Source organism: Thamnophis elegans, chromosome 5 (assembly GCF_009769535.1).
Source record: "Thamnophis elegans isolate rThaEle1 chromosome 5, rThaEle1.pri, whole genome shotgun sequence".
In the NCBI taxonomy this organism is placed as follows: Eukaryota; Metazoa; Chordata; class Lepidosauria; order Squamata; family Colubridae; genus Thamnophis; species Thamnophis elegans.
Genome location: NC_045545.1, coordinates 86400454 through 86418858, shown reverse-complemented (window position 1 = coordinate 86418858; position 18405 = coordinate 86400454). Strand labels below are relative to the sequence as shown.

General features: G+C 36.6%; 1 protein-coding gene across 1 annotated transcript; it reads right to left on the bottom strand.

Annotated features, from left to right (window-relative positions):
- Positions 1 to 3536: 3536 nt before the first annotated feature.
- On the bottom strand, positions 3537 to 17162 carry ZNF831 (zinc finger protein 831). The gene is given in 11 exon segments (XM_032218615.1): positions 3537 to 4481; positions 4484 to 4829; positions 4881 to 5030; positions 5751 to 5833; positions 6404 to 6407; positions 13047 to 14107; positions 14110 to 14130; positions 14133 to 14585; positions 14588 to 14764; positions 14857 to 16815; positions 16818 to 17162. Coding segments are annotated over 11 exon segments (4674 nt in total). The 5' UTR covers positions 17140 to 17162; the 3' UTR covers positions 3537 to 4383.
- Positions 17163 to 18405: the final 1243 nt, after the last annotated feature.

Sequence of the window (18405 nt, the reverse complement as noted above, 5' to 3'; positions counted from 1 at the left end):
TACACCTGTATTGTTCTTCCATCTGCTAGCACATGTTATTTTTCCATGTGAAATTGTTAAGCATGTGAAGTCATGCTTGGACAGCTCAGTTTCAAGTGTTGTGTAAGATCTGCTATTTTCCGTTGCCAAGGGAATTATTGTTGCTTGTATAAACACCATTTTAGGGCTTGTAATATCACAAAACTTAATGATATTCAAGCTCATTATTAGAGAAAACGGGAATAAATTGGGATATAAACAGGCAATGTTCACAGAATCCAAAACTGTATCGAGTGTATGTATGGTCTCTGAAATAGCTTCACTTAAGCTTATATTCAATGAAAGAATAATCAAGGTGGTAAAAATTACCACTCTCATCTATACATGCTTCAGTAGGTTGCTTTTGGCTCTGAATTAATATGTATGGAAAGAAGCTTTTCAAAGTAACAGTCCTCGAGTTGACTCTGAGTAAAACATACACAGTAGTGGGACTTTGCTAAATCATTTCTTTCTGAGGTTTTGAAACATTTAAGTCAGTCCATTCCATATGTATGAAAAAAGACCCCAGATTCCACAGGATGGCTTTGGATGCATTATACAATACAGCACTGTAAATCATGGTTAAATTGTGTTATTAAAGCAATTATCTTGTAACATTACAGATGATTAAAATGTTATATTCTCCATAGTACCGTATATGATCCAGTTATTTAATTCTCAGTTTCTCAGTTGTAATTAAAATAAGACTAGACTCACAAGTAGATAGTTGCCATCTTGTATTATTATGCTCGGAGAATAGTAACTGATTTTGCTTCTCCCATTGCTTTTCTAAGAATCAGGCATCAGGCCCAATATTTGGGATTTTTGAACAATGTAACTTAATTTTATTCTGGACTACAGAAGTTTGGCAAAAATGTGTGTGTGCTGCTGTTCGGATCCAATGAAGCTAGATAACAAAAGCATTATGGGAAAATGAAGCAAGATTTGAATTCCAGGAGGATGGGGCATCTGAATCTTACACAGTAATAAAGTGGCCTATTGTGTCATCCAGAGAAAAAGTGCTTTCACAACCTAGTAGAAAACATATACTAATCTCCCCCCCCCCTCAGGGAATGTAACCTGTTACCTAGACCAATAGCACATTCATATTATCTGATTTCAAGTTAAACTTCCTGGCCATATCCATTCTTGAATTTACTCCTGACATTGATGTATTACTTCCACTGTTTCTCTAAATTAATAAACAGAAATAAACAGCTGCATATGCTGTTGTACTTCATTTAGAAGCCTTACAAGATGATTAATGTTATGATGCATGCTCACCCTTACTACTAATACTACTGCAATACTATGGTTCATAGTGCTGAAAGCCATCAGAAATTTCAGGATAATGTTCACCTACCTTTAAATTTCAATTTTTTGGCTCAGATTATCCACTACAGTGAACAAGACAGTTTTGAAACTCATCTACAAATCAAATTATAGCACATCTAAATAATCACTTTCAACCTGGAAATGAAATTTAACTTGTGGTCATATATACCAAGATGATATTTTTTATTTTTTTAAAAAATACATTTTTATATTGTCTATTTTTTTAAAAAAAAAATCTTTTTTATTCTTGTATGTTACAGCTTTAAGTTCTGTCTTGCTTTAAGCTTAATACTTAAGCTTCTGTCTTAAGTATTCCGGAAGTGGTTAATACAGATGCAGGAATCTTTGCTGATTTCTAACCAACCTGGTTATTTTGGATAGGTTGCTGTATTACCATTTGAAGAGTAACTATATTTATGCTCCACAGACCACCTAGATAAGCTCCAAATGGTTGTTAGTGAGCAGGCAAAACTGAAATACGCCAAAAAGCTAATGTCTCACCTGCTAATGTCATTAGCTTCTCCCTCCCCCTCCCCACATTCTTTTGAATATGTAATGTTTTTATGCTTGTGCTGTAATTCATTCCAAACATTCTACATATGGTCACCATACTATTTCAGTTATTCTACTGTGTTGCCTTCTTAAGGGAGGGGTGATGTAAAAATTGTGTTGAACGAGAATAGCGCAGTATCATAACACATTTCATTGTTTGATATGCTTTTGTTTCTCGAAAAGAAAATTCAGTTACATTTTACTGTGATTGCAAGTCTTGTACCACAGTCAAATGGTATTGATTATAGTATTAGCTATAAAGTTATTTTCTAGAACAAAGTATGGGTGGATCACATCAATTCACATTATAATCTGAATATTGTATAAATCATTATTTTCCAAAACAGACTACTGCTAATTCTGAACATTTTAATTTTCATAACCATTTTAATTAATGATGTTAATAATTAATTACTTATGTCTGTAACGATGTAGAAGCACAGAAATTCACAAGCATTTTAGTCAGACAAAACATTTGCTAGAGTACAGTAGTTGTATATTAATTTGGTATCTTAACTGAAAAAATATTCAGAGGGAAATAAAGACTGAAATATTTGCCTGCAAAGGATGTGCATGAAGAAAAAGAAATTCTTTTAAATACAGAATCCTGTGCTCTGGTGATTCTGATTATTCAAATTGGCAATGATTCAGCAGCAATGAAACCTGAAACATTTTGCATTGTTGCACATTCTGTCTAAAAAACCCCAAGGGACTCCAGTGTGACTTTGTACAGAGTGATTTTATGCAAAAAGCACGACACTGATGCAACACAAAATGTTTCTCTAGATTCCGCTATCAATTTGACTCCAAATAGCCACATGGAGGCTCTGTAGGCTCCCCATCTGTATGCCATCTCCAGGGAAACAACCAGGATCTGCTCATCCCTATTGCCAGGGCAACTGAACTCCAACTCACAATCCCCTCTCAATATACTCTTCTGCCAGCCTTCCCATTGCTATGCAAAAAGAATGGATCAGCAGCCCACTTGGCAATCAAGGGCTGGGCTGAGGCTAACAATGCAGGTTCATATTTAAAATTGTGTCCGTTAGAAAACAGCTGTGCCTGTGAAATTTTAGAATGAGGGTAGAAATGGTGATCAGTAGTTTTATGTTGACAGACTTTGACTTTCACATGGGCCTAAGGCTATTAGGCAGTGGTTTCTATTCTGTTCCTACTCTGTCCAGTTTTTCCATCTATGGATGTGGCAAAATAAATATTGCAAAAGTAAGGAGTTAATTTCATACTGAGTCATGAAGATATAGTAATTGAAGATTACTGAAAGCCAGTCACTAAAGAATAATGGATTTCATCCCTTTCCATCTGTATATCTCAATACAGTTTTTATGCCATTGTGTTCTGCCACTATAGTACACACAAGTTTTATGGAGTGCATAAGATAAAAACTAATTTCAGGTGTTATGTAAAGCAGCTAAAATATTAATTGGACAGCTTTCAGAAGACATCTACCTGCTTTTTGAAGTTTGAAGGCTCATCTTCTGCTTTAATTTTGCAGAAATGTGTTTTTTCTCTATTGCCTTACTGGGCCAGCATATTAGGAACAATCTACAATTAGGTTCCATCTGTCTTCGGCTCAAAAGAAGGCACCTATGAATTTTACACAAACCTTTAATAGCTTGTTAAGAATATGAAATATTAAATATAAAACAAGTATAATACAACAGTAAGTTACACTCCAAATGACCATTGCTTCGCAACAGTGTTCTAATGCAATGGAAGTGCATTTAGGAAAGTGCATGATATTCAACTGGACAATGTTTTACTGCACCCTAGGTGCACAGATTTAACATGTATGGAGAGGAAGAAGTATATTATTTATGCTTCCAATTTTTTTTTACAAAGTCCCTACGCATTTTCATTGGCAGAATAAATATTTTCCCCAACTGACCTGAGAAACAAGATCAAAGAGTATCTTCCTATTGTAGAAAAGGTAACATATCAAAGAGATAAGTATGTACAGGTCTCTACAGAACAGGCACAAAAACAATACACGCTTGAGTTGTTTGCCAAAAGAGATGTTGGAATATTTGTGCAATACAAAAAAATGCTGTAAGTGATTTAAGGACATTGATTTCATGCAAAATTGTAGAAGGAAAAGTTAGATTAAATAAGCAGCACGGAGCAGCTGAGAAAATAAGTTGCTTTCCTATCTTCAGGGCCAACTTTCCACTTCTCAAAGGAGACAAAATGATCTTAGTCTACTTTCGGAGGCATAAATAGAGAAAATGATAAAAATGGGATTGTATAGAGAATTTGATGAAGAGAAATTACGTAGTGAACTCATTGGGATTCAAATGTGCAACTAATTGCACATATAAAAGCAAAGCACATGTAAGAAGCTCAGATCCTTGGCAATATTAGCACAGATATAGTTTTTACTTTAAGATACAAGAGAAAGGCAGATTGATGATGGCTACCCCTTCATATTGAACTCTGTTTTAAAAATAGGTAACTTATTCCTTAGATTTCTATAACCAATCTATCTTCATCATCACTGCTGCTTATGTCATCGTATTCCAAATGAATTGGCTTATTCGTTGCTTCCAAGTTTTGCTTTGATTAGATGGAGTTCCAGGTAAGGATTTAGTTGAAACTGACATCTCGGTAAGTAGTCTTGATGTGAGTGAAACAGGACATAGACTTTGGCAGGTGGAAGCATGTTGCTCTTTTAAAGGAGGAGACAAATCTCTCTCCGTGAATTGTTCTGTTCTTTCTGCAATAGGAATGGGGGGCTTTAGAATAAGAACATTTTTATCCTTTGATTCTAAGTTATTACAGCCTCTGTTTGAACAAAGAAAAATAGGTCTAGTAGTCTGAGATCCAACAAAGTTACACAGCTGGTTCTTCTTTGTATCTTTGAGTTCCAAATGATAAGGTTCAGTGGAAGGTCCCGTTGTACTCAGAATCTACGTCTGGGTGGTGTTCTTTTGGAAAAATTCCCAGGGAGCAACTATCTAGACTACTGCATTTTCTGCTGATATATTATTAGACGATGGACAGGAGTATGTAGTTACTTCTGGAATTGTAGAAATTCTTTGAAGAAATAAGTTGTCACTTGAGCATTTGTTCAGTCCAGGGTATCCTACCAGACATAAAGAATTATCAATTCATCAGTTGCTATAAACTACTAGTTATAAGTGTGTGTGTCACTGAATTCCACTTTCTGCGGGAAGAACAATGGAGGCATTAATACATCCTTGACCTGCTTGAGGATTTCTTCACAGCAGCTGATTGCCATTTTGGGAAGAGAATGTTGGACAAGTTCAGTGATTAAGCCAATACGGCTGTCCTCTAGAATACTATAGCATAATCGGCAAGAATTTGCTTCCCATGAGACACGCTTTGTGTTAAGTATCTCATGCAATTTGTCTGGTAACTGAAATATATATTTTCACATAAAATTGGATTCCATAAGAATGGCCACAACACAATAAATCTTTTAAAGAATTAATTTACTAAATATTAACAATATATTTAGCCACTAGCCATCATGAATGCTGCAACAGTACAATACCATACTATTCTTTCTTGGTACTAAATAATTAGTACAAAGCAAAATGTATTCCATTCATTATCCAATACTTTACAACTCAAGTTTTTATTCTGGCTCTTTAATTTTATCTTTCCAAGTTCTTCCTAACAATCCTCTCCATTCTAAAGGCCCTCTTCTTAATATGGCCTATTAATGCAAACATTTATTTGATGGATTTTAAGCAGATGTTACTATTCGTTTGTTAAACAATCAAATTAATAACCCACTTGTCAGATTAACATGAAGTTACCTGATTTAGCATGGGAAAAAATGTCATGCATAAATCACTCCTTACTTGTTTCATCTTATCTTCTTCTAAATGGAAAGATGCTTTATTCATTGTGCTGTAATGTGGCTGTTGCAGATTTTTGTCATTTCCTAGTTGGAAAAAAATACTTTTATTAACAAGATTACTGATGCTGATGCACTCACTCGTTTCTCAGAGAAGTATGTGGATTTTGTTTAAAACTCATTTCACAAATGTTAATACATTTGAGAAATTGAATAATTTATAGGCATCTCTTTAATTTTGATTAGTTAGATAACTTTGCCGATTTATTCCCAAGGGATAAAAATGGGTTAAGATGTAATTCTAATTGTGACTTCAATTATGGTCTTAAGTCAAAGACTACTTGTATGTACAAATCATACAAAAAGTTTTAAAGATCAACATTTAACTGAAACCAGAACTTTTCTTGCTGGAATGAATGGCCCATCAATTAGAGAAAAAAAGGCATGGAAAATTATGTACAAAAATTGGAAGATTCTGAAATAAACCACAATAGAGGAATGCTTGGTGAAGATGACAGAACTAGCAGAGAAGGCAAAACTAACTTGTTATATTGATTAGTGAAAAATCATATATCTTTATCAGTGACTAGAAACTGCTTATGGACTTTTTGTCAGGAAAACAAGTGTGATTTATGGGTTGAAGAGTATAAACAGTACCTGACTGAAAGAAGAAAATTATGAGGTAACCTTAAAGAGAGAATGTAAAATATAAAGCATTTATAACCGCTGTCAAAAAAATCTGAAGTTGCTTCTTTATAACTTTTTATTTATTTCTATTTTCTTTCTTATTTTCTCTTATTCTCTGTTCTCCTTTTTTGTCTTCATTTCTAATATTGCTTTGTTAAAATTTTCCTCATTAAATTACATGTTAAATATAAGTACATTAAAGAGATTGGTCCTAGAGAATTGATGAGAATCAAATTGTACAATGAATATACAAGAAAAGATGGATTAAGAGAAGGAGGGCAAAAAAAATAATGGGAGGAGTTCACGCAATCCTTAAGAAGAGGCAGAAAGTATGAAGAATAAAAAGAGTGTGATGGTGCAAGGGTGGTTTGTGGAAAGGCATAGTGAATGGTGAGGCTGAAATTATTCCACATCGCCTCTATGACTGGGAAAGGTTGAAGGAAAAAAGCAGAAAAGGGACAACCAGGAACAAGATGGATAACTATCCATGTGGCACTAAAAATTGACAACTTGATGCCACATAATCAAGAAATGTAAATGATGTAAATTAGATGTAACCCTTTGCTATCTCATGCTATCATATATATCTTTTGCTGATTATTTCTTACTTTTTTCTGGTTTTCCACAACTGCTTTCACCAAAAGGAATAACGCATGGGTTCCTATATATTCGTATGGAAAATTTGACTGGCAAACAAATGTAAAGTGCCAAGAAAGTCCAATTTTTACATATCTCTCAGAATTATAATTATTTTATAACTATGGAAAATAAAAATAGATTAGTTTGTGTTCATAAATTGTTTTACTACTGAATCAAGATCTGAAGAACACAAGAGAATTGAAATCCAGTACAAAAGCTTTTTTAAAAAAAAAAATCTTATCTGCAGTAGAAAAGCTGGGCCTGTAAATTGTTATGCTTAGAAATTCAAGTTGTTCTTTACCGTAACCTATTATAAGTTCAAAGTCACCAAGAAAAGTGACATTAAGGGGCTAATCCCAGGATGACTAAAATAATTTGGAGCTGGAAAAAAGTGAGAGAAGCAGAGACTGACTAACGCCTAAACCAAGTCACCAAGTATAATTCAAAGTAAACTGCACAGGAACCTGGAGCACGTGTAAACAACATAGAAATTCAAAATTCAAAATTAATGTCTTATAGTAGCAATCATATCATTATTTGGTTATCTACTACCGGCATATAATACTTCAACATTTCATTTGCTTTAACCTACCTTCAGGTCGTTTTTATTCCTAGCAACAGTCCCGGCTAATCCTGCAGTCTTCGTGCCAAGATTTTAGAACTAGTTTGCCATGACAGTAGAACCTCTGTCACAACCATAATTCGTTCCATAACTTTGGTTGTGACCTGAACCTATTATGGAAATTTGGCACGTACAAATAATGGCGTGGAGGGAAATCGGCCCTGGGGTGGGGTGGGATGTGAATTTTTGGTCAGAACCTGATTTGATCATGACTAGAGGTTCTAACTGTACCTCCATAGAGCTGAGAAGAATAACTAGCCCAAATCAGTCTGCTGGTTTTATACCTAAGTAAAAGTAGACCCCAAGGTCTACTGGTTTTCTAGCTTGTTGCTTTAATTACTATACAATTCTGTAGTTACAAATATCTTAACAATAAAGAACATAGTAAAATATGTTTAGAATGACTAACCCGGGTTCTGCAGGATGACTGTGAAATCCAAGAAGTCTGGGCCAATGGCCTAAGGTAGCCTACAATCTGTTGGGATCTTTGAATGAGGGAATTTTTCAGGACAGATGTTGGAGGAAAGCCTTAAACTCCGAATAGCTTCCCTTATTCTTCATTTCTTTTATTCATATCCTGCCTTTCATTTAATAGATTATGGCAACATGCAGAAGAGACTCCCCCATATTTTTCCCATCAACTGTAACCTTGTGAGCAAGATGTCTGCAAGATACACTCCAAAATGTCAAGAGGCCACAAGGATAAAATTGAAGCTGCCTGTTTTTTAAATCTGTGCTGCATTAAAAGCAGACAGAACTTTGATCACATACCATGATGCCAATCATCTTGACTTTTTCAACCACACAATTCTGCCTATGTGGTATGCTGGACTGATAAAGATGATTGTTTTGGAAATGCAGCCATTGAGCTTTCTTTGCCTGCAATTATTTTTTTCAGGCATATTGATAAGCTTTATTCCCAGGTTAAAGGTCCATCAAAAAGATTTTCCCTAATTAAAGAAGAGGAAAGAATTCCTCTTAAAGAAGAGTAGAAAATATGTTAAGTTAGAGGTATAAACAAGATGATAATTGTTTGATTATATGAGATAATATGATTAACAGTATTGTATTTTTATTAGAAAATACATTAGAGAAAAATGAATAGGTTATAATGTTTAATTGTTCAATACAATGTAATTTTAAGATTAGATAATTAATGTGGATGATGGTGTAAAATCTGAAAGCTGTTGCAACAGAGATATTTGTACCCAGACAACACACTGTATAAGGAAAGAAGAAATATTTATATGTTGAAAATAAAAAATAAAAAAACACTTTTTAAAAAAGAGTATTATATTGGCGAAAAATGTGATGATAGCCAACATCATGTAGTTTTTTATTTTCTATTTACTCTGTTGTCGCAAAACTGAAATATGAATACCAGAATAGAGCAATTATCCATGTTGAGCAGGAAGACCCCACAAATGTTTAAGGGGCAGCTGCCTTTGACTTCAGACATTTTTGTCATTTTCATTTCCCCCTCCTATTTTGGCTACCTAGTGAAGTCGCTGGAAAAACAATGGCATTTTCCACAATGCTCCCAAATGGTCAGAAGCGTTGATGTGGGAATGCTTTCTGGAAGTCCTCAACCCCAGCATTGCTTGCTTGACTGTGGCTTCTGAGAAGACGGTGTTCTTGTGAGTGATGATCTTCATGTCTATATAATGAAATCTAGAGAATTAATATTATGTCTTTAGAACATCCCTCAGCTCATATTTCATTACAATGTTTAGGACTGCTTCGCTTGCCAAACTTCAGTAATCCAGAAAAAACAATATTTCTTCCAGTTTGTCTCAATGGGGAAAAATTAAGTCATGTAACCGACTGTAATGTTCAACTATCGCTTATTAAATCTAACACTTTGGCATTTAAAAATACCAAAAAATATCCTACTTGAAACAAATGAAACTATTATCTCATTAAAATGGGATTCCATTTTATTCCTGCTTCCAAATCTCCTTGATGATATAATCTGTTTTGTCTGGTTTAAATTGGTGTGGCACTGAAAAGCAAGTTCTTATCCAAAACTAATAGCTGTTCTGTCTTTGAGATTCTATATACTTTATAACCATGTCTAATATAACATTTTTTTTCCTCCGACAGAAAAGTTTTCAGTTACCAGTACATAAGCCTTATGATTTTATCCAACCTGAGCAAAAAAAGTTTCTAATGATTTTCCATCAATTTTAAACTGGGATAAATAAAATCATTTTTTCAAATACCAGAATTTGAATCCCATATTGATCAAATGTAAAAACAAAATGTCCTATTTGATGCTTTCAGTATTAAATAGCTGCTCTTTTTCCCTGTTTGCGTTTCCCTTTTCCTACTAAGGTGTACATTATGGGTTTTTATGCAAGCAAGAAAGAAAAAAATGTAGAGATCAAATAATACAGGTAGTTTCAGCAGTTCATTTAATGACAGTTCAAAGTTATAATAGCACTGAAAAAAGTGACTTAGATCGTTTTTCACACGTACACCTTTGTACATCCCCATGATCATATGATCAAAACTCCGAGCAACCGTTGCTGTTTCCCAAGGCCATGTGATCACCGTTTGTCACATTCTGATAAGCAAAAATCATGGGGAAGCCAGATTTTGTAACAACCATGTTACTAACTTATCAACTGCAGTGATTCACTTAACACCTGTGGCAACAATGGTCGTAAAATGGGGCAAAGCTCACTTAAATGTCTCCATTAACAACAGAAATTTGGGGGTTCAATTGTGGTCATAATTGAGGACTACCTGTAATATGTTGGAGTGAACCAGTGGTGGTTGCAGGCGGTACTCCCCAGTACATGCCTGCCCGTAGCACCAGGTACCGTTTCCGGTATGGTGCTCCGCAGGCCCACCTGCCCTAGCTCCTTACCTATATTTGTAGCTCTTCGTGGCTTCCACACACAGAGCACACTGCGCCTGCGCAATGCTCTGTCAAGCAACTGGAGGCACAACAGAGGTTTGCAAGAGGTAAGGACTCATGCGCATGCTGTGCGTGCATGCTGCACGCGTTCATGTGCTGGATGCCGGGCCCCGTTACACTGTACCGGTTGCAACGGTATCCGAACCCACCATTGGCGTGACATTTTATTTTCCTGGAGAGTGAGGTCCAATTGGCAAAAACCACTGAACAGCTTTTTTTTTTTTTGTAATTGTTAACAGAAATAAAGTTTATCTGCAGAAAAATGGCAATATATATAACTGGCTGGCTACATTCTACCAAGAGAGGTTCAAGAAAAGTATGTTTGAGGAAAAAAGGCAGGGAAGAAGCTCTTGACATTAGCTACCTTATAAATAAAGAGGCGCAAAAAAACAAATATGAAGGCAGAGGAATTTCCTAATTCTTTAATCATGGTTGCATGTGATAAATGTATGCCATGATGCAAAAGCTAAAACCTAATTACTTATAGCACAAGTAGGACAGGATTTCTGTCATGATGTTACGGTGTACTGATTATTTATTGAAGATGTCTGCCCTCTTGCCCCTTGACATCAATAGATTAGGAAGACTGAGATACATGACATCTGAAGTCACAACATAATAGTTAATCCAGGAACTTAATTTAAGACTTTTAAAGATTAGTAGATTACTTGTGTCAGTGTTAGTACTACTATAGCACAATCCATGTAAATGTCCTACTTCTTTCTAAAATAAAATTTGGAGAAATTCTCCTCACAAGAGTTTCCACCATATCGTTCAGTTATGAATGGTATTCACAATCAAAGGAAAATGTTCTTCTAAGACTAAACGCCCATTTCTTACCGCTTGGGTTAATCTTCACTTTTATCCTTTTTAAGTTTCTCTTTTCTCTCCTTTTGTAAAGTTTTTCTTTTTTCTTTCGAGTTCTGGCATGCTTTTGGAGACTTCCTGAGCATCAGTGTTTAAATGTACTTCTGTAAATTCAAAAAATGAATAACATTGCATGACAAAAATCAAAATGTAAACAACGGCATACAAAACAAAAATAGTGGAACAGTTTGTCTCCTCTCAAAAGAATGTTGATATAGTTGTGATTGTTTTGTTATGTGCTTGGTTACCATTTTGTATTTTGTATTTATATATTGTAATGTTTATTGTAAAGACTTTTCCCCTTCTTTGATTTCTTCTTTGTTCTTATGCTGTATACCCCCCAGAGTCATAGTGGTTGACTTGACAGCCTTATAAATCTTATAAGAAAGAAAACATCTCCATCTTATGAGAGCCACCGTGGCAGTACAATGCTGTCCTTATAATGCCAGAAAAGACACATTTATTCTTCCAATTTTTAAATGTGTTTTCTTTTATTTTAATTACAGCACATATTATTTATAAATATCTCATTTTTGCAAAAGAATGAGAATGGTTCTCTGCTTTCCAGAAGCGCATCCAGAGGATCAGAACGATGGGAATCTATCTTCCCAGTGCTGCACACTTTCTTCTGAGGTGCAAACTGCAAACTGATTATGGAAGAAATGGGGTATTCAAAGCAGTGGTGAAATCTAAAAAAATTTCCTACCAGTTCTGTGGGTGTGGCTTGGTGAGGGGTATCATATGACTGTGGGTGTGGCTATGTAGTCATGTGACTGGGGGATCAAAATACAGAAACTCACTTTAACAATATCCTGCTGGAGCAGGGGGTTGGACTAAATGACCTCCAGGTCCCTTCCAGCCATGGATTGCTGTGCTCTTTCAAGGTATCCTCTGACGCTGCGCCTAGTGCCAGGTCTGTGGTCCTTCCTCCCTCTCCTTTTTTCCGCCTTCCCTTCCCCTCTCACTCTCTCTCTCTGTCTTTCACAGCACACCCCACCCCATGTTTTTGGCCTAGCAGGCCTCCTCCTAGGAGCAAAATTGGACCCCAAATGCTAAAAAAAAAGTTCCTACCATCACATAGCACAGCTGATTGTCAGAACTTTTTTTACTTTGTTAAGCATTTTTTACTAATGGTTTGGGCGAACCAGCCCAAACCAGTAGGATTTCATCCCTAATTCAAAGGCATTTCTAATATGGCAGGGAACTAATTTCTCTAACCCCAGACAATTCAGAGTATTTCTGAGTTACATAAAATTAGAGACAGCCTCACTAATCTCCCTACTGGAAAATTAGACTTGGGTGGCTAATACATTTAAAATGATCAGGATCATGATGATAAATATATAACCTTTATGGCAACATATTCTCAAAATTCCAAGCAAGATTACCTACATTGTTCTAACCTAATGGTTCAACCGATAATCATCACACTGAATCCACAATCTTCAAATCTATTACTAATAAGGTTGTATAACACCTCTTAACAACCATTTCCATTTTATTGTAAAGCTAAATCAACAGCATTCCTCTGTCTAGGAATAGGAAAAGCATAAAGCCATTACCTTCTCTATTTCCTGCCTTTGTGGAGAAGAGAACAGTGTTTGAGGTTTTCCAATTCTCCAGCCTTGCCTAGCAGCCTTCCCATGGCTTTTCATTTTGCAGATGGACTGACCACATTTTGAAATGAAGTTTTCATTCATATACAAAGAAGAATATGCAGAATCTTTCATTTCCTTTTGCTCAATAGGAAGTGGGAGGCTTCTTGACAAGCAACACCAAGTCAGCTGAGGCTCCGCATTTAGAGTTGGGAAGGATAGATTCAGGCTTGGGGTTTGTAAGTTTCCCGCATGAGATTCTATGCTCAAATGAGGCCGGGAGCAAATCTCCTTTGGTTGAGTACACAGCACATGACAATAGAGCATATTGGAAGAATGGCAAAGACATTTCGGACTGCTAACTGAACAGGTGGGCAAGTCTTCAAATCCTGGCAAAGGGTTAGTCTCCAGTTGCCATTCCTTGACTTCCTTCTCGCTACTTTCACACAAAACTGCCCTTTCCACCAACGAAGAAAGTGAAATTACTGAACTCTTCGCTGATTGTATTAACTTTAAGGCTGAATTTTGCCCAGTCATGTCTGATGATAAGAAAAGCCCTCCTGTATAAATTGTGGTAAAGCATACTTTCCTCCCAGGAATGTGTGATGTGCAAGCAACTATACATTCATCCTCTTTTGTTATCAAACTCTGTTCATCTAAGTTGTCTCTATTGTCTGCTTTACATGTATCTTTAACTTTCCTACTTGCACTTCGAAGATGACATTTTTGATCTACCATGGTTGTAATTGTTGTCGCTTCAAGGACAGTTGGAGCAGGAGCTCCCAAAGGTGTCCATGTTGTAGGCATGTCCCACTTTAGCTCTTTTCTTCTGGCTGGATGACTCAGATCCAATTGCAAAGGGCACACAGTTACATCAGTGGAATTACTATCAAGTAGTTTATTGTTACAGGCAGGATATGGGGAAATGGTTGAGCTGCTTGGCAATGAAGCATACGGTATATTTTCGGGCTCTCTTGTAAGAAACAATGGCACACCTATCTTGTTTCCTTCTTGTGAATATTTAAGATGTACTTCGGAAGAAAATCGTTTTCTTTAGATGAGAAACCACTTGATTTCTTACCTCATGCTGAGTGTGGGTTGGTGCTGAGTCTCTACAGTTTGATAATTCTTCTGTTGCTGTTGTTATGGGAGATGTGAGTTTTTTTATTGCAAACAAATTACTGGTTTGTTCCTCTGTTACATCGGTCTTGAATTGTTCAGGAAATGATGTCGCAGAGATATTTGCTGTATCTGTTAGACTTACAATACAATCCCTATCATTAGATACTGTTAGAGAATGTTGGATTCCTTCCTCACATTCCATACTACTACCTGAAGCAGGTGTTCCTACCATTACTGTCCATTCCCCCCCCTTACCTGAGTCCTTTGCTGATTCTGCAGCAACTATGTTAAGATTGTAACAGTCTATCAGTTTCACAACCAACTCGGTTGAACTATTATTTTTAAATGTTACGTTTTCCACGTTTTTCAGTTTATCCACCTTAGGCTTTTTCTTTCTGAGGGTAACTTCTGAGATTCACACACCAACTCACTGATGTTGCACTGTGGTGCTGATAAAGCTGTGTGTCCAAGGTGGGCAGTTTCTTTCCCCCAGCATCCTTTTCTGTTAGCTGTGGTATCTTCATATTTTTGTACACATTCAGTAATGCATCCATGCGCATCTTCTAAGTCATGATCATGCCAAGTAGCAGGGTTCAGCTGAGTTGCTTCAGTTGGACTTTCAATTCACAACCTTTCCTTAAAGGCAAAGCTTTACTATTGCCACTCTGGCTGTGTTTTGAAACACGCAAGTCTCTGCATCGATGTTCAACAGATGACGTTTCATTTGCTATGCTGTGTTGTTCACAATCACCAACTGAACCCAGTGTTTCTCTTAATTCTGCCAATCGCCCTGAATTCTCCTGAGAAAAAGTAGAGTGACCAACAGGGCTGGCTTTGGCGTGGCTTTCCAATGTGTCTGGATTTGCTTTTGCAGTAACATCTACTAGTGGTGAAATTATGTTTCCAGTTTCAGAGCTTCGTCCTTCTCTCGACAATGTAATTTCCTTCCCACAGGCAGTTTCCTTGGTATCTGAATAAATGTTGGAAATATTTGTTAAATTACCTTTTTGTTTTTTGGTTGGTTGACTGTTTTTCACCTTCTGATAAATTTTCTTAAATGTCTCATCCCCATAAACTTGCCATTTTTCCTGAGAAAACATTTTTAATTTTCTCTGACTGGGTTTCTTATTCTTGCTGTTCACTCCTTCCACCCCAGCTTCAGATTTCTGTTTACCTTTTTTCTCCTCTAAAGAGAGCGAAGATTCAGTCATATAATTTAATGGCACATCATCTACTGCCACCTGTCTAACAAGTGCCCGGGGGTGGCTGTTAAGAACGTTTGTCATATTTGTGTCTAAATTGCTGCTATGCAACAAGCCAGAAAAACACACATCTGGGGATACTCTGGAGAAAGAAGACAATTTTGAACTGTCTGCCTGGTCTTGCGTCTTCTTTGTACTCTCAACAAAAGGCAGAGAGTTACTTCTTGTAACAGGCACACAGTCAATTGTTGTTGAGAATTGAGTGGGAACCGAGTGAAAAAACAACGGCTTAGTTTTTTCCGCAGGAGTGAAGATAGACCTGGCTGAGCGCAGAGAAATATTCTTTTTCTTGCTGGTGTCCAGAGGCCGTATATCAAAATGGAATGAGTCTTTGTACATGTAAGGCATTGGCAAGTCAATGCTTCCTTGTTTGGATAGAATCGTTTTCCGGGGCCTAACACTGTCCAACTGGGTGTCATCCACAACTGCTTTATTATGAGATATTAGCCTTGAGATATGCTCTTCCAACCTTTTTTTCTCCAGGGTTATGGCTCCTGTTGCTTTGTCTGTTGAATCTACTTTTGAGAAACTGTAAGTCATGCATTTATTGGTGACAGCTGCTTCATCTTCTGACTCCGTGCTATGTTCACAAAGGCTGTGCAGGAAGCCAGGCGAGGGTGTCTGATGTTCCACACTATCAGAGCGCGACAGATACCCCGAGTCAGTGCTCTCACACTTTTTTAGCTTGATGTCCACAGATCTGTTGTTCCACAGCTTCTCTGAATACAGAGCTTGCTGTCTCTGTAGCTGACTATGTCTGCTTCCTGTTGGAGACCTTTGATCCTGGATCTTCTTTCTCTGAGGTAGATCTGTGGCATCTCTGGCAGTCTCTTTTTCAAATACATTCTGATTTATTTCTCCATGACAGGAGTTACCCGTTTTCACCCTCTGACTTTCCGAAACAAGGAGAGTTTCCGATAACGAAGTAGCAATATATTTGTCACTGGGCTCCGAAGCAGCAGATCTAGTCCTTGCACTTGGCTGGACATCATTTTTATCATGAGATTCTATGGTCTGGGAGGATGTAACTATCTCAGTCAACTTCTCATTCTCTTCTAGTAGACTACTGCTATCAGATTCTGAAGGCACCCTGGCATTATTGACATGGGTCTGAGTTCTCCTGTGTTTATACAAATTGCTTTGAGTTTTAAACGCAATGCCACATGTTGTACATGGAAAAGGCCTCTCACCTGTATGTGATCGCATATGTTTCTCAAGGACACTTGGCTTCAGACAGTCACGCCCACAATGTTTACACAGGTACTTCCCAGAACTTTTGGCCTTCCCTGGACTTCCAGTTGGTGCACCTGGAGAAGAACTTTGTGGCAAAAGTGAAAAACTAACCATGTTTTTGTACTGGGTTGCTTCTGAATGATTGCCTGAAGTTGATCTGTCCCTTTCAAATGCAGAAGTGGATTGAGGATTAAAGGTAAATTGCTATTGTCTATGGTGATATTTGTCTGGACTCTGGAAAGTTTATGGTTTGATTGAACAGGTTGGTAGAAAGGAATAGTTAGCGCCTTTAAATACACAGTTTGAGCAAGTGCTTGTTCTGGCTGGAGAATCATGGGACCCAGCAAGAGATCTGATGCTGCTGGGATGGCCTGAAGGCAGGAGAGCTGAACTGGTGGGTCTTCTAAGGAAACAGGTGGACAAGGAAGACTCTGCCCCTCCATTTCCTTTAGATGGTCCAACACTGTATTTGGGCCTATCTGTGGGAAACAAAGAACACCTACATTTGAAATCAGAACACATTTTCCTCACTTTCAAAAATAGATCACGACTACCCTGATGCCGTCACTACATAGGCACATATTAACCAATATATACATTCATCCATGAGTTTTTTTTAAAGTTTATTCTTTTAAAAGTCATCACAGGCAAATACACATCTAATGCACATTTCTACATACTTAGTAACAGATACTTTAGGCTTCACTATGATCGTATGTTGAAGACTAACTATATGATATTATTATTTGTATTCAAATAAAATATATTGTGAGATACTATTTAGTTGCTTATAACAAAAATGAAGGTAATATCCTACAATCATTGATTTCTAACAAAAGTAAATGAAATAAAATGAAGTAAAATGAAAAATCTTGGGAGTTTTTGGCAGTCAAATGCACGGATACTTAAAGGTATGGATTTAAAGGTCTTATGCAGCATCTTGCAACTATTTGTTCTTTATTTTTGTGTCTGAGCCATTGCAAAACTGCATTTGAACCCAGAAAAAAATGCACAAATGTGACGTACTTATGACAAGCAATTGTGTACTATATTTGAAGCACACTGAGAAAGAATGCCAAATGTTCAGGCACCATTGGAGGGAAATGAAACTGAAGGATGGGAGCAATTAAAATTGAATCAATACATCCTCTTCTGGACTACAAATAGACATTGGCAGGATTCAATTATCAGTATACTTGAAGGGCTGCTTTTAATAGTAATCAGTTATGCATGACACACAAACAAAAGATCCTCAAGAGAGAATCAGGTTTAATGGCAAAAGGTCAAAGCACCTTTTGAAATAAATTGAAAAACAATAAAGGCACAACATAATTATAATAGATATTTAAAAGTCATGAATATTACATTATAATATTTAATAACTAAGTCATTCCAAGTTTACTATGCAATACAATAAAGAATCCAGGCAAATTGTATAGGTGTTGGCTTTTAAATAGAGTACAATGGGAGTGATTTAAATTGTGCCAGATTCAAATCCAAAATGATTTACATTGCACATATTTTAACCAGCATTTTGAACATGAATTACAGCAAATATTTTCCTAAAAGATAAGCAAGAAACAATTCTAAGAAAACCCCAATAAAATGAAATATTCTTGCAATGGAATTGAGTGTTTTCCTTCTACTCTGCAATTATTGATCAAAAATGTCTAAAAGGTAAAGATTCCCCTCGCACATATGTGCTAGTC